The sequence below is a fragment of the Haemaphysalis longicornis genome, unplaced genomic scaffold (genome assembly GCF_048455015.1).
Source record: "Haemaphysalis longicornis isolate Haplotype H1 unplaced genomic scaffold, Haemaphysalis longicornis Haplotype H1 scaffold_1, whole genome shotgun sequence".
NCBI classification, from domain to species: domain Eukaryota; kingdom Metazoa; phylum Arthropoda; class Arachnida; order Ixodida; family Ixodidae; genus Haemaphysalis; species Haemaphysalis longicornis.
This window is the reverse complement of record NW_027526203.1, coordinates 474,866,478-474,881,106: the sequence shown is the minus strand read 5'-3', so window position 1 is coordinate 474,881,106 and position 14,629 is coordinate 474,866,478. Positions and strand designations below refer to the sequence as shown.

Here is a 14,629-nt window from a genome sequence, read left to right as displayed (position 1 = left end):
ATGCACCTTTTCCCTTTGTATGCCTGGGCCAGCCAGGCTGCAGGCGCGACTGCACAGGTGGGTGGAGCAGCCTGCCTGCTTCTGGGTGAACAGCTGTGGCACCAAGCGGGTCCTTGTCCCACTCCCCTTGATGAGTGCACTGTAGCATTTTGGTCTCCCAAATAAGTGCTTCAGTATTTTGCAGCTACCACAAAAGGAAGGGGGGGTGCAGAGTCTTCCATGGAAGGCCAAAGCGACCCACCCGCGGTGGGGGCCCGGGGCCCCTGCTGGCAGCAGAAGAGGGAGCAGCGGTCGCAGAGCCCCCGGCGGGCAGAGCGCCCCGCACAGCCGCTGGTGGTGACGGTGACCAGGCGAGGCCCCGGCAGCAGCCAGGTGAGGGTGCGGCCCTGCTCGAGCAAGAAGGCGGCCGCCCCTGAGCGCCGAGGGTTGCCCCCGCAGCTGCCCTGGCTGCACTGGGACACCAGGTCGCCCAGGCTGGCCACCAGCTCCTCCTGTAGGTGCACCGTCTCCGCACTGCACTCCTCGGCCGCCTCGCCACCCAGCTGCGCCCGCAGGCCCTTCATGATGAAGGGGGCCAGCTCCTCGCGGAAGGACACGCGGCACTTGAGAAACCACAGGGCCACCAGGTGGTGCGCCAGGGCCACCACCACCTCCCCAAACCTGGAGGCCAGAGGGGGGCACAACCAGTCGCTCGTCAGGAGAGCCTCCCCGCACACTCCGGGAGTCCTCAGCGCCGTTCGGGGACACTGCTACCCCCCGGTTGTGCCGGGAGGACACAGCCGCTGTGCAGAACAGCGCCCCCTTTGAACATCTGCACTGAGCTGTCCTAGCGTCACTCAGCAGAGATAACCACAAAGACTGCCAGAACATGCTACCTGGGGATGTGCAAGGTTGCCAGGAAGTACTGCTTGGGCGGTTACAGAGATATTTGAAATTCATCGCAGCATTTTTAAGCGCATACTGAGCATCAAACCTGACCAGACGAGAGGTGTTCGGATACTGAAGATGATGGCGCTGAGTGCCTCGAGAGTGAATTTAGAGAAATAAATTGCAAAAGAGTTTGCTGACGGGCCAGTTGGTACATTGTAATACGAAGAAAAACAACGAAACAACAGGACAAAGAAAGGAACCCCAAAACACAGGTGCTGACGAACAACTGAGCGCTTTATTGCAGCAGGAACACATACAAGATATAAAAACAAAAACAAAAAAGAACGATCAAAAAAGGAAAAGGAAATGATGTACTTATCATGAACATTTGACTCTGTATCGGCAAGTGGCGGATTACGTTTTGTGCCGGGATATTGTTTTTTGATGAGATATCTTTTCTTTGTCAATTTTTTGTTTTTTGTTTTAATATCTTTCCCATATATATGTTCCTGCAGCAATAAAGCACTCAGTTGTTTGTCAGCACCTGCGTTTTGTGGTTCCTTCCTTCGTCCTGTTGTTTGCGCTGTCTTTCTTCAAATTTAGAGAGCTTTCAACATTCCTATGCGCCATTCCGAATGACACAATGGCACACAAGTTCATAAGTGCAGATGACAATGTGCAGGCTGTGGCGGACATAACCGATGCTGAAGAAGCAGACCCTACTAGCAGCCCTGACAACGTTCCCAACCGCCTACTGAAGCCGAGCATGCGTCAGTGTTTAGATTTGCCACTATTGTGGCGCACTGGACAACGCTGGATTTTCTCATTTGGACGGCATTAGTAAGCTTGAATACAGCTTGGTGAACTTTATAATGCAGGAGAAGGAGGAGCAAACGAATCTCACTTCTTTCGTGCTAAATAAAGTGAGGTGGTTGTTGTGCTGTGGTTCAAATTTTCCGTGCTTTGAGGAACAAATAGGGAAGTTACCACTTGCCACAATCTCAAAAAGCTCTCAGTGATGTGCGGAGTTATCGGAGAAGCTTCAGATGGGATTACTTTATATTTCGAATTATCGATATATCGAACTATTTCGAGATCCTCTTAGAGTTCGATATATTCATGTTCGACTGCAGTGACCCTGAGGATGTTCTTAGCTGCCTATCGCAGCTGAACTTGCATCAGCTTGAGCTTGCGTTAGCTTGAGCTCAGTAAGCTTGAAGACAGTTTTTGAACTTTATGACGCAGAATAAGAAGCAAGTGAAGCTCACAGACTTTTTTAGAATAAATAAAGTGCAGTGGTCATTGCGCTGCGTGTCGTATTTTCCGCGCTTTGAGGAACAAATTGGTAAGCCACCGCTTCTAACGATTTCAGGAAGCTCCGTGATGTGCAGAGTTATCATAGAAAGCACTCATCCCATTGTCTTTCTGTGTCCTTGTTTATATTTGCACTGTAGCTATTTTTAAAATGAATTACCAACTCGCCCAACAGTACACCTTGTTATCAGAGAAGCTGCAGATAGGCATATTTTATATCTCGAATTATCGATACATCAAACTATTTCGAGACCCCCTTAAAGTTGGATATATCCGGGTTCGGCTGTAGTAGTTCGTTGAAGCAATCAACAGGCTGACCTACTAATCCATTATGCGGCAGCAGAATGTGATCATCATGCTGCTGAGCTTATCACTGGTGATGGGTGGGCTTAAAATGGCACGTACCCCATTTGAATGCCATAACTAGGGACATAGGCCGGGGTAACAGAGGCAATGGTTTCCGACACCATGTCGGGGCCCAAATCGAACCTGGCTGGGTTGGTGTAGGGGAGAGCGATGGCAAACACGCGGCGGTACTCGGCCGCCACAAAGCTGGCGTAGAGCGGGGGCACCCGGATGAGGCAGCCGAGGAAGCCAAGCACGGGTAGCGCGATGGCCGGCGTGGGCGACAGCTGGGCCAGCCGCTGCAGCAGCTCGGGCAGCAGCTTCTGTAGGGCAGGCCGCAGCTCCAGGCAGGCCAGGGCCAGGGCCCGCAGGCACGCTGCTGCCACGGGCTTGCACGCCAGGCCCGACTCGAGCACGTGCAGCAGCCAGCGGGGCGAGTGCGCATCCAGCTCGCCCCGGAACAGCACCAGCGCGGCCGCCACGGGGTACAGCAGGCACTCGCCCCCCGCCGACCGCACCCGGTCCCGCTTGCCTTCTTCCGCCACCTGCCACAGCAGCAGAACAGCCAAGTCCACTTGTCCCGCAAGGAAGCGAACTCTCAGGCGCAACAAGCCAGGCCTGAGCAGAAGCCGGTTATGTGGACACATCTGCTAAAAAATCGCATGTTTCACAGTCACGCGAGACTAGCCACATCAAGCTATGCGAAAGAATCCTTACAGTAAGATACACAACAGCCAGCCGCCGCGCCCGCTATAGGGATTTGAACCTGGAGTTTGCCGCGCGACACTAGCGCCATATTTTTGCCGTAGCGGCGGAAAACGAAAGTTGTGGACGGAAAGATGGCCATCTCGCCCCCAGCTGCGGCACGTTCTTTTTTTTTTTTTTTCTTTTTTGCGCACGAGCACTGTCTTCGCTTGCCGGGAGTTTTTACCGAGGCAGTAGGACCCGAAGGTTAATTACAGTAAAGCCCGCTTATATCGAACAGCGCGAGGATTGTAAAATAGTTCGATATAGCAAAAATTCGATATATAAATTAAAGCAAAAAAAAAATGTTTATATGAGAGCAATCTTGCTGACAGAGTCACGCGCTAACGCTGAGCTCTTACCACCCTGCAGTTCACTACTGATACGACACTTTCCCGGAAAGAAAACAATAATTTATAGGGGCTGAAAAACTGCGTGAGTGTAGCCTGCTTCTTGGAGTGCAACGCGTTGCTAGTGACTGCTTGCTCCACGGTATCTAAACAGTCGACAAGCACAAGACCACTGCCCTCAGTGGCACTGCAGTATCGCCGTAGCAGGGCCACGGCAGTGACAGCTTCGCTCGTGCTCGGAAGCGGCACGGAGTACTCGGCGTCTTCGGCAGGGCGGAGACAAGCATGGACACAAGTGAATAACGGTGAACCCAGCGAACCGAGCAAGTGCGGGCAGCGAGTGGCGGGGACTGGAAGTTCGGTGGCACCGCAGCCCGCAGCGCCCAATGTGGTGCTTTCGGCTCCACCGGCATGCATGCTTGGAGCTGGTCCACTCTGCCACGACAGGTTTGGACGTGCCCGAGCTCGCGCAGGAGTCGCAAGCGACACCCGCACCACCACTGCGCGCCGATGTATTGCGGGAAAGCCTGCCGCATTCCTAAGGAGAGCGAAAAATCCCGCACGGGAGAGTTCGATATATCCATTGTGAGCAAAATCACGTTCTATATAAAAAGCTTTAAATGCATGTAATTTTTACCAGAATTATAGAAGGGTTCGATATAGGCAATAATTCGTTATATCCGTGTTCGATATAAGCAGGCTTTACTGTATCTAATTTAGGTTAATTAGTTAATTATTGATTAGTCAGATTGGGTTCAAGGTCAAAGTGATGTCACTACGTCTTGTGAGGTATCAAATTAAAGGTTTCGATGAGGGAAATCACGTGGGAGAAATTAAAAATTGTTTCCTGGTTATAGTCATGAGATAATCAGATGAGTCATAGATTGGGTTAGAAGTTAAAGTGGTGCCAGTAGGGCTTGTGAGGTATCAAATTAAAGGTCTCAGTGAGGGGAATCACACGTGACAAATTAAAAATCGCTTCCTGGTTATAGTCATGAGATAATCACGTGAGTCATAGGTTGGGTTGTCAAAGTGATGCCAGTAGGGCTAGTGAGGTATCAAATTGAAGGTCTCAGTGAGGGGAATCATGTAGGACAAATTAAAAATTGATTCCTGGTTGTAGTCATGAAATAGTTACGCGAGACATAGATCGGGTTAAATGTCAAAGTGATGCCACTAGGGCTTGGGAGAGATCAAATAAACGTCTTGATCTACAGTTGAACCTCGTTATAAGAGACACTGATATAAGAGACAAATGGGTATAAGAGACACTATTCACCCACATGGTTGGCTGCCCTATCTTTCCCATTAAATTTACCTCTTTTATAACAGACATTGGATGTAGAAGATTGGTTATAAGGGACAAGTCATCCTTGAAGTTTAATCAATAATCTCGCTTGTAACAGACATTTTAACTTCAGATGCAGTGCCACCAGTCACTAATTGCAGTTGCTTCCATTGTGGAAACACAGGTGGACGACAGACGCCTGCAGTCGCTATTTATTATAACCTCAGCAAATGCACACTGGTTCAGTCAGCTATGAGATGACAATGAGAAGCCCTGCCAATGGAAATGCAACTTACAGAAGTGGTTGAAGCTTCCTGCCATCCATTGGATGGAGCACGATCACACAAGCGGGCTCTCCCACTCGCGTAGCTCCCAATCAAGAAGCACTGCAGACGTTGAGTCCTGCAAGCATAATGAATAGCCTGAGCACACAGCGGAAGAAGCTGTGCGCTCTGGCTATTCATCAGGCTTGTGAACTCACCATCTACGATTCATCTTCCACAAACAAGGAAAGGAAAAAAAGCTTGTAGATCGGTTGTAAAAAACAGTGTCAATACAGTCATGAAGCAAACAAAGTTTCATAAATTCTGGGACCAAACATAAATTAGAGTAAATCTTTTAAAACATGCTGTAGCGTTTTTTTGAGCTTATTTTAGTCATACAGTGCCCAGATTGAACTAGGGTCTGATTAGTAAGTGAAAACATGGTTCCCTGCTTATAAGAGACATCTCATATAAGAGACAGAAACTGCTCCCCGGTACGTGTCTCTTATAAAGGGGTTCAACTGTAGAATGTTTTCATACAAACTATTTTTTGAAAGATAACAAAGGAATATTTAAAAAAAAATAAGAAAAATCACCGGCGGAGGTGACATCAGTAGACATCACAAGCCGAGACAAGCCCGCGAAAAATCTGTATTAGGGTAGAGCGTGCATTGTGGACGAAGTTTTCTTTGTAGCTAGTACTTGGTTGTCTTTCTTTATTTTAAATACAACATGAGGGGGAAAGATGTTTGCTGACAGTTTTTAGAAACCGTATGTTTTGGTGTATTGCTGAACTTTCTTCTCAGGTGACGTGTGGAAGCTACTCATTTAGCCACTAAATGAGCTCCCGAACCTCAGTTAGCTGCTACATGTCATTCCCCTCAAATATCCTTCGGTGTTGTCGTGTAGCGCTGAATTATTGACATTTAGAGCAAATGTCATTCACTCGAAACATAATTTGATCTGCAGTCCGAGAGCGTTATTACATATGCTACGCAGTTTCGATCGTAACCTCATATTGTTGCTCATAAAATAAAATAACAATAAGCTGAAGCGTTTCTGGGGCAACTGCTTGTGTACCCAAGGTGATGCGGCCTTCGCAGAACCCTTCGTGCCAATACACGGCTTACACAACGTTCGCGCTCGCAGCTTACGTACTGTAGTTGGCCCACGCGGGGCGCGATGGTAAAGTAACACAAGGGCGAGGAGGGAACACAGTGGGAGCCTCACATGTGCTGCTCTCCGTCCAGCCTGAAAATATTTCTATGGGGTTATTTCTAAATACGAGCTGATTTTTTTCAGCCACTGCAAAAAAAGGAAGTGGGGTTCAGATATATATACTGTAAGGGTCGAAAGAGGTGAGCCTCAAAGCTAAGCTATGCGATGAAATACAAGATGATCTAGTGAAATACAAGATGTCTTATACAAGATATAGATACAAGATGTACATCATAATTATTTCTTTGTCGATGCCTCGAATTCATACGGTATTGGAATGAAAGTGGGAGGATGAGTATTCACATTCTGGAACCGCACATGTGGCAATAATTGATCGATTGCCTTTGCGCAAATGCAAGTAGCGGGCCATAAGCCCGCTCTACATGGTGCGAATTTACGAGCGAATTCGCAGCTGCGGCGTCGCTAGTGTGGCAGTATGTTGTTTTGCCGCACAAGCTAAAGCAATACAAACGATTTTCGTTGCTGCCGAAGCTACAAAATAGGTTGCTTTACCACTCGAACAGTGCCGCAAATGCGAATTCGCAAGTAGATTCGCACCACGCAGAATGGGCTATAGGCTATTAAAATCTCATCGAGAAACGCTTAGGAGAGTTCCCATCCGTCCGGCGTATTGCTAGAAATGTGGAGGTATTCGCCTTTCTTTTCACGCCCTCGGGCATCGCTAGTATTGGCGTTGTGGTAATGGTGGTGTGGTGAAGCACCGACCAATCGAAGACCTACGTCACAGCAATTCCAACCAGTGTCCACACATTGAGAGGCACAGTTGGAGAAGACGAAGTGAGAAGCGACTTCAGGAGAACCAGTGAGAAGCGACTTCAGGAGAACCAAAGGGAGAATGGGCTCAAAATACAAGAACAAGTGAACACTCCTAGGATGGCGTTACTGGTTGCACGAAGAGGTGGTCACAGCCTCTCCCTAGCTTTCCTTATCTTCATGGTGGAACAGTTTACAAATGGTGGCCCCAGTATTCATAGTTGTGAATAGTTGTACCGAGATGACACAAACAGGTATCTCAATATTGAGATACATGTATGTCGATTTATTCATTATACTAGTAAGGAGCAGAAAAAAAGTATAGTGCTGTTACCTTAAAGGAGTAACCCTGCGAAACTTCTAGAAGGGTGCATCACGGTGCTGTTGCGCCGCGTATTCCCTAAGAAAAGGGCGACGTTGCCACGAGTATTCTTGGTGACAGTCATCCTGGACGACGCATCGTGCGACTGTGGCGTCACTCGTTCCGTCGGCGGCTTGCAACATACTCTCTAGAGCATGAAGTCGTTTATACCCCATTTCACTACAGGAGAGTCTGGCTCTGCAATCAGGTATCGTCATGGGACTGCTCGAAGAGGTTACATTTTTACTTCACTTGCCTTTCGAATTCCTGTGCTTCGTGATTGACAGCTCTCTTTTCCCGACGGTGGCTCGAGTTTCTTTTCCTCCTAGCAGCACGACACTCCCTATGCACTACTTTGGAGCAAGCACTGCTTGCTTTCTTGAGGTGCTGTGTGTGCTTTTTTTTCGGGCTGCTGTTAATTCACGGCAAATAGCCATAGAAAGAAAAGCTCTGAACAGATGGAGCGAACGCAGGAAAACTGGATCGAATTGAGCATACTTCGACTGCATCCATTATGGGAAGGGGGAGCGGAGGGGGCCAGCGTGGGGGGGGGGGAGAGAGAGAGAGAGAAGGGGGTGTTACAGGCATGGGTGGCAGAAAACTACTGTCTTTCGATGACATTTGCAGCAAAGGAAGCAGATACGCGGCCTTTTTTGTAATATTTCAGTTGAAAATTCAAATTATGGGGGTTTTCTATGCGCCGCGGCTGTGCACCTGGGCCACGAGGGCTCTGGATTACTTTTGACCACCTGGGGATCTTTAACGCGCAACAAAATCTCGAAGTACGAGCACCTTTTTTTTTCACCTCCATATGAAAAGCAGCCATCGCGGCTGGGCAGTATTTCCAGTTACTGCCATAAGACTTATAGGGGATGTAAAGCTGCTTCCTAAGCACACTGGTTTGTATGTTGTATTTGTTTACTACCATAAAAATGTAAAGCACCGTAGATATGTTTACCATCCTGGTACAGTATTGTGTTGGTGCTACGTTGCTCCACATGGCATATCAGCCACGAGTAACACAATAGCAATAAATAAGCCAAACAAATGAATGAATTCAATTTATATATAAAGGAAAAGCGTTCCATCGAATTGCAAGGAGATGCCACCTCAGTAGAGATGTAACCGCGGCCTCCGCGATTGGCTGCCGGCGGCGCGCCGTTGCTCCGGCCGTCCCATTCGGCGCGTTCCCCAGCAAAAACTTGTAATTTGGCTAACTCCGACACACGCCGCGAGGCGGCGCCGTTAGCCTAAGGTTGAAGCGAGGCTCATCTGACCGACACTGCCTGCGATTTCAGGTGTTCGTCAGTCTTCGTTGTCGAGTTTTCACTGCAGACAAACCTTGAGTATGCGCTCGATGTGTTTTCACTCGTTCCTGCAAGCAGTACAAAGTTAAGGTACGTACGTTGTTTAAAAGGCACATGTTCGTTTTGCATGCAGCCGGTTTGTTTACGTGTAAGTCGAATGAGGCAGCCCAAGCTCTTTTCGCATTTCGTGCAGATTGAATGCCAGTGTGCTGAATTCTTTTGTCACTTTTACGGCCTTTTCGCGGGCTTTCACGGCGCTAGTACTTGGCCACAGTGGGCGCGTGTTGTTTCACGGCGCGTGTGCTTGCGTGTGCGGTCGCGTGCGCACGCGTGCATGTTACGTGTGTGTGTGCGTGGGGGTTCGTGCGCGTGTGTGGCGTGCGGGTGTGTGCATGCGTATATGGGTGGGTTCGCGGCACGTGTTTATGTGTGTGTGTGTATAGGTTCGCACGTGCGCGCGCGCGCGTGTGTGCATGCGTGTGTGTGTGCCTGCGTTTCTCGGTGTGCTCGCGGCGCGTGTCAATGTGTGTGTGTGTGTAGGTTCGCACGTGCGCGCGCGCGCGTGTGCATGCGTGTGTGTGTGTGCCTGCGTTTCTGGGTGTGTTCGCGGCGCGTGTCAATGTGTGTGTGTGTAGGTTCGCACGTGCACGCGCGTGTGCGTGCGTATGTGGGTGGGTTCGCGGCGCGTGTTAAGGCGTGTGGGTAGGTTCGCACGTGCGTGTGTGCGCGTGCGTATGTGGGTGGGTTCGCGGCGCGTGTTCATGTGTGTGTGTGAACGTGCGCGCGTGTGCGTGCGTGCGTATGTGGATGGGTTGGCGGCGCGTGTTAATGAGTGCGTGCGTGTAGGTTAGCACGTGCGCGCGCGTGTGAATGTGTGTGTGCGCGTGCGTGCGCGTGTATGTGAGAGAGAGAGAGAGAGAGCAGCGTAGTACTGATAAGCGCTCGAGTTTTTTTATAGGCAGGTGATTGCAATAGTCGAGAGCTCTAGGCTTGTCTTCGCATGAACGAAGCGACCGCGTGTACAAAGCGACAATTTTTTCTTGAGTCTAGGTTTACTATGACGTAGATGTTCCAGGTGTGCTTAGTGGTCTTACGTAGCTACCGCAGTATCGCTGCCTCATTATTTGCTGTGAGTGAAAATTACAAGTTTTTCTGGCGTGCATTACACACCGCTATCCACCCTGCTTCTGTACTTTTTCAGAAGAATGTATTGCAGCGTGCCTTTCTGCAAGTCGGACAGGAAAAGAAAGCTTGGAATAAGTTTTCATGAATTTCCTGCGAACGCTGACCGTCGACAAGCGTGGCTGAAGGCGATATCAAGAAAAGATTTTGTCCCAAATGACAAATCATCGAGCAGTGTCGTCTGCAGCCTTCATTTTGCGGATTCAGACTACACTGTGGGGTCCACAAAGCTTCGCCGCCTCAAACGGGATGCTGTTCCGAGCGTATTTTCGGGATACCCAACCTACATGCTCCCACAAAAGCCACCAAAAAGGCGTAAATTGGAGCGAAAGGTACAGGGCTTCCCTTCAGACAAAGAAAAGGCATCAAGTTTATCAAGTTGCCATGCCAAAACGATTGGTTCAGCCTGTGACAGTGCAACCACCACAAACCATTCGTCAAATTCTGATTGCTCGTTGCCATCAGTCCCTGAAGGAAACACAGAGGCAAGTTTTCAAGGTGCGGGCCATGATGGCGGCCATCTGCCACAGTCTTCTGTAAACCATGTGTCAATATTTAGCCCCACGGCAGATCAGTTGGCTACAGGTGCGAAAACAAGTGCACAAGATGCAGTTGGTGAACTGCAGCGGCCTACTAACTCAGTTGAATGTTCAGCGCAAACTTGTGATGAACTCCATCCACGCAAGCAGTCAGATGCAAGGGCACTCAACAAAATGAGGGTGCAGTTGTTTAGAAAAGCAGATACTGTAAGGAGACTGCAGCGAGAAAACAGCCGCCTAAAAAAGAAGCTCAGTGGTTATGAGAACAACACCGTCCACTCGGCAATCAGAAAATGCTTGGAGAAGGTTGGCACGGCCCAGTTCTGCCTAGAAGATTGCTTAGTGGAGCAGATCACCAATGCAACAAGGCAACGACCCGTGTGGTCCCCAGACTTTGTACGGGAATGTGTACTATTGTACTACTTGTCCCCTAAGGCGTACCGCTACATACGCAACCGAGGCTTGCTTAAACTGCCTTCGAAAAACACCCTTCTTCGGTATGTCGGAAAGTCGAATGGTGAAAGCGGTGTCACACCTCTAATGAAGGAACGTTTAAAGCAAGAGGTGGGCAACCTGAAAGAGCAAGCCCGGCTTTGCTCAATTATTGTAGATGAGATGGCCATAAGCTCCAAATACATTTATGATCGCAAAATAGATTGCTTTTTCGGGCAGCAAACTGCAAAAGAAAACAGTGCAGCAGCAGAGAACATCAGCAACATCATGCTTGCCAACAAGGTGCTATGTTTTGTTGCTACAGGATTGTCCACAGCATACAAGATACCTTGTGGCTTCTTCTTCACGAACCGTCTAAGTGGCAAGCTTTTGTACCAGCTTACAAAAGAGGTAATCTCTGAAGTCGAAAACTGCGGTCTATGTGTCATCCGGATTGTCACAGATAATCACAAAATTAATGTTACGATGATGCGTCACCTGGGGAACGGCTCACTCAAGCCTGTTGTCACTCATCCATGTGACCCAGAAAGAAGCTTATTTGTGTCCTTCGACCAATGCCACATTATAAAAAATGTGCGAAGCCTTCTGCTTGAGGGTGACATGACAGACGGAAGCCAACCAATAACGGGACAGTTTGTCAAGCAGCTGTATGACCTACAAAAGAACGAGGTTGTCAAGCCAGTTCGCTTCCTCACGCAGAAGCACGTAGAACCAACGAACTTTGAGAAGATGCACGTCGGCAGAGCGGTGCAGCTGTTTTCAGACGATGTCATCTCGGCACTTTCTTTTTTGAAGGAATACCCGAGTCGCCACCCTCAGGCAGAGAAGTTCAGGAATGCAGACGCGACAATATTGTTCATGAAGATGATGCAAAAGTGGTTCGCCATCCACAACGTGGCCAACCGAACTGCGCATGTGCACATGAGACAGCCTGAACAGATGCACTTCTTTTGCGCGACTGACCAACGCCTGCAGTGGCTGGAAAAGGACTTCCCAGACTACCTCGAATCTCTCAACAATGCCTGTAAAAGTAGTGGGAAGAAGTTTCTCAGTGCAGAGACCTACGAAGCTATTTTGCTGACGAGCAAATCTACGGTTTTGTGTGTAAAGTTCCTTCTCGAGAGCGGTTTCTTTTATGTTTTGACGAGGAACCTCTCAAGCGACCCTGTGGAGCTCCTCTTCAGTTCTCTACGGCAAATGGCCGGTGGCAATGACTGCCTGGATGCAAGAGCCGTGACGTTCAGCCTGGAGAGGATCTTGAGGACTGGCAACCTCTGCCCATCCCAGTCTTCAAACGTCGAGAACGGGCAGGCTGTCTTGAGGTAGGTACACGTGATCTGCGCTTTATGCTTTAGGACAAGTGCTCATGGTTGGGCAGGTTGCCTTTGCTTCATAACAGGACCCCTATAATTTTTCATGGCCTCACACATCTCAGAGAGCACGCGTTGTGTGTAGCTACTACTGTTGTCGCCTGCCTACTGATGGAGATTGTAAAGTTTGGGCCACGTGAGCACCCAATGTCATATGCTCATATAGATATTGTTTTAAGAGTATAGAGGACTGCTGCTCACAAGTGGTTGCATCTATTTTACGTGTGTTTCGCAGCATACGTGGCGCTTCCATGAGCGTGACGTCCCCTGTACTGGATGTTCCAGCTGAAGCAACAGCACAAGCAGCCACACATGTTTCGACTGAGACATCTCAAGTTGCCCTAGCCAGGTATGCCGCATCAAATGCTTTTGAAGACCTAATGCTTGCTTGCCTGGCTGCTGTTCTTTTGCAGCCAGGAGCCTTTTCTCTAATACATATTTTGCACTTCTTTTTTTAGTTGCACTGCACCTCAAGATTTTGTGATGGAAATCGACGGGCTGTTTACGCCACTGAAAGCGCTGCCTCGTAAGTAGATGAGTAGAGGCTCATTGGAGTATTATTAAATGTAAGATAAAACAATAAGCCACCATCTTCATTTGCTTTATATGAAGGCTATAAGGGCTGATTGTTAGCAATGCACCAAAATTTAAGTTGATGAGGGCTGGGTGGAAACACAATTAGTGCTGCATTTGCATTACACACAAGATCTGTCTTTTCGGGCTGTTTAAAGTTTGCTCTGTTTACTGTACTCAAACACAATTTTTGTGCTCTCACTGGATGCTTTTTATTCTGGTGTTTCTTGTCATAATGGGTATTTTCTTTTTCAGTGCAGCGGCCACCGTCAACCATAGTGAATGCTAGCATTGCTTACATAGCCGGGTTTGTGGCAAGAGCAGTCGAGGAGCGGAGAACATGTACCTTCTGCCCTTCCCTCCATCAATCAGGTGCATCCAGTCCTCTGCTAATGGGGCTAATTAGCCTGAAGTCAAGGGGTGGCCTAACTTTCCCAAAGCCTGAATTTGTCATGGTACTTGTGACCATTAAGAAGGCTGTTGACATTGCCCTGCCGCACATAAAAAAGAGCAATGTGCGTCAGCAACTGGGCGAACTGATTTTGCCTCACCTTGAACAGTGCCCCCTTTTTGTATGCCCAGCAAGAGATGAGCATGGTGCGAGCACACTGTCAGTGGTCTTCGACAAGTTTATTAAGCCACTCTTGTCCAATGTCGGCGCGGCTGTGACAGACAGGGCAGCTTACCGGAAAAAGCTTGCATGTAAGCCACTGTACCGGAAAGTGCTCCGTGTGTAAAATTGTGCAACGCATGAAAAACATGGTGCATACTATGTGCCTCTGTTTTTAGGTTGTTTCTGTTAATGAAGTCTCATGTATAAACTTGTATGTAAGCCACTACTCCGGGAGGTGCTCCCTGTGTAAAATTGTGCAACGCATAAAAAACATGGTGCATACTATGTCCCTCTGTTTTTGGGTTGTTTCTGTAAATGAAGTCTCATGTATGTATGCAAGTCACTACTCTGCAATGTGCTCCGTGTACAGAATGGCGCAATGCAGAAAAACATGCTGCAAACCGTCCTTTTTTTTTCTTGCCGTAAATAAAGTATAACGTATCCTGAAATTACTTTGTTTGTCCTCTTGCCCAGATGTAGCTTCGGTGCATTAGCCTCCAATGTTTTTGGCAACCGCGGGAAAAATGTTCTGCTGAGTTCAAGCACGCGGGTTCGATTCGCGGCCGCTTTTCTGCTGGAGGCGAAAGGGAAAGCGCCCGTGTGTTCCAGATTTCGGCGCTCGTTAAAAATCCCCAGGCGTATGGGCGTCGGCGGGAGGGAGGAGGGGGTGCAAAAAAGGCACTTGCTCCCCCCCTCACCCAAACCATTCTAACACTTTACCCCATGCCCTCTCCCTCTTCCTTCGCGCAACAATAGATTTGCCCCCTCAAGGTAAAATCCTGCCGACGCCCATAACCAGGTGGTCACAATTAATCCGGAGCCCTCTACTACGGCGTGCCTCATCGCTTATGTAGCGTCGACGCGTTAAACCTCATAATAAATAAAAAAATTGACCCAGTTTCAGCCAGGCAACTTCAACGAAAGCATTGCAGGAAGTTTGTCTTACCCAACACTGGATCGGAACAACGCTTTGTAAGACACCTATGCGCCGTGAAAGATTACACTTCACTTAACAATTTTTCTCTTGAATGAATGCAAACAAAAATAAGTGATATCGTTGGTACT

The 14,629-nt window shown here is 48.6% G+C and overlaps 2 protein-coding genes across 4 annotated transcripts in view; one reads left to right on the top strand and one right to left on the bottom strand.

The window, feature by feature from the left end:
• The window catches only part of Gig (TSC complex subunit tuberin), a 99,514-nt gene that overhangs the window by 29,795 nt on the left and 55,090 nt on the right, over positions 1 to 14,629 (bottom strand). For all 3 annotated transcript variants that reach the window (XM_077688227.1, XM_077688228.1, XM_077688229.1), the window contains 2 exons: positions 2,674 to 3,074; positions 242 to 660 (listed from right to left, as the gene is read on the bottom strand). In XM_077688227.1, coding sequence (XP_077544353.1) covers positions 242 to 660; positions 2,674 to 3,074 — 820 coding nt within the window. The remainder of the gene's footprint in view (positions 1 to 241; positions 661 to 2,673; positions 3,075 to 14,629) is intronic.
• LOC144156283 (uncharacterized) lies at positions 12,618 to 13,884 on the top strand. Its single transcript, XM_077688230.1, has 3 exons — positions 12,618 to 12,727; positions 12,837 to 12,904; positions 13,207 to 13,884. The coding sequence occupies exons 1-3, from the start codon at positions 12,630 to 12,632 to the stop codon at positions 13,686 to 13,688; spliced, it is 648 nt and encodes a 215-aa protein (XP_077544356.1). The 5' UTR covers positions 12,618 to 12,629; the 3' UTR covers positions 13,689 to 13,884.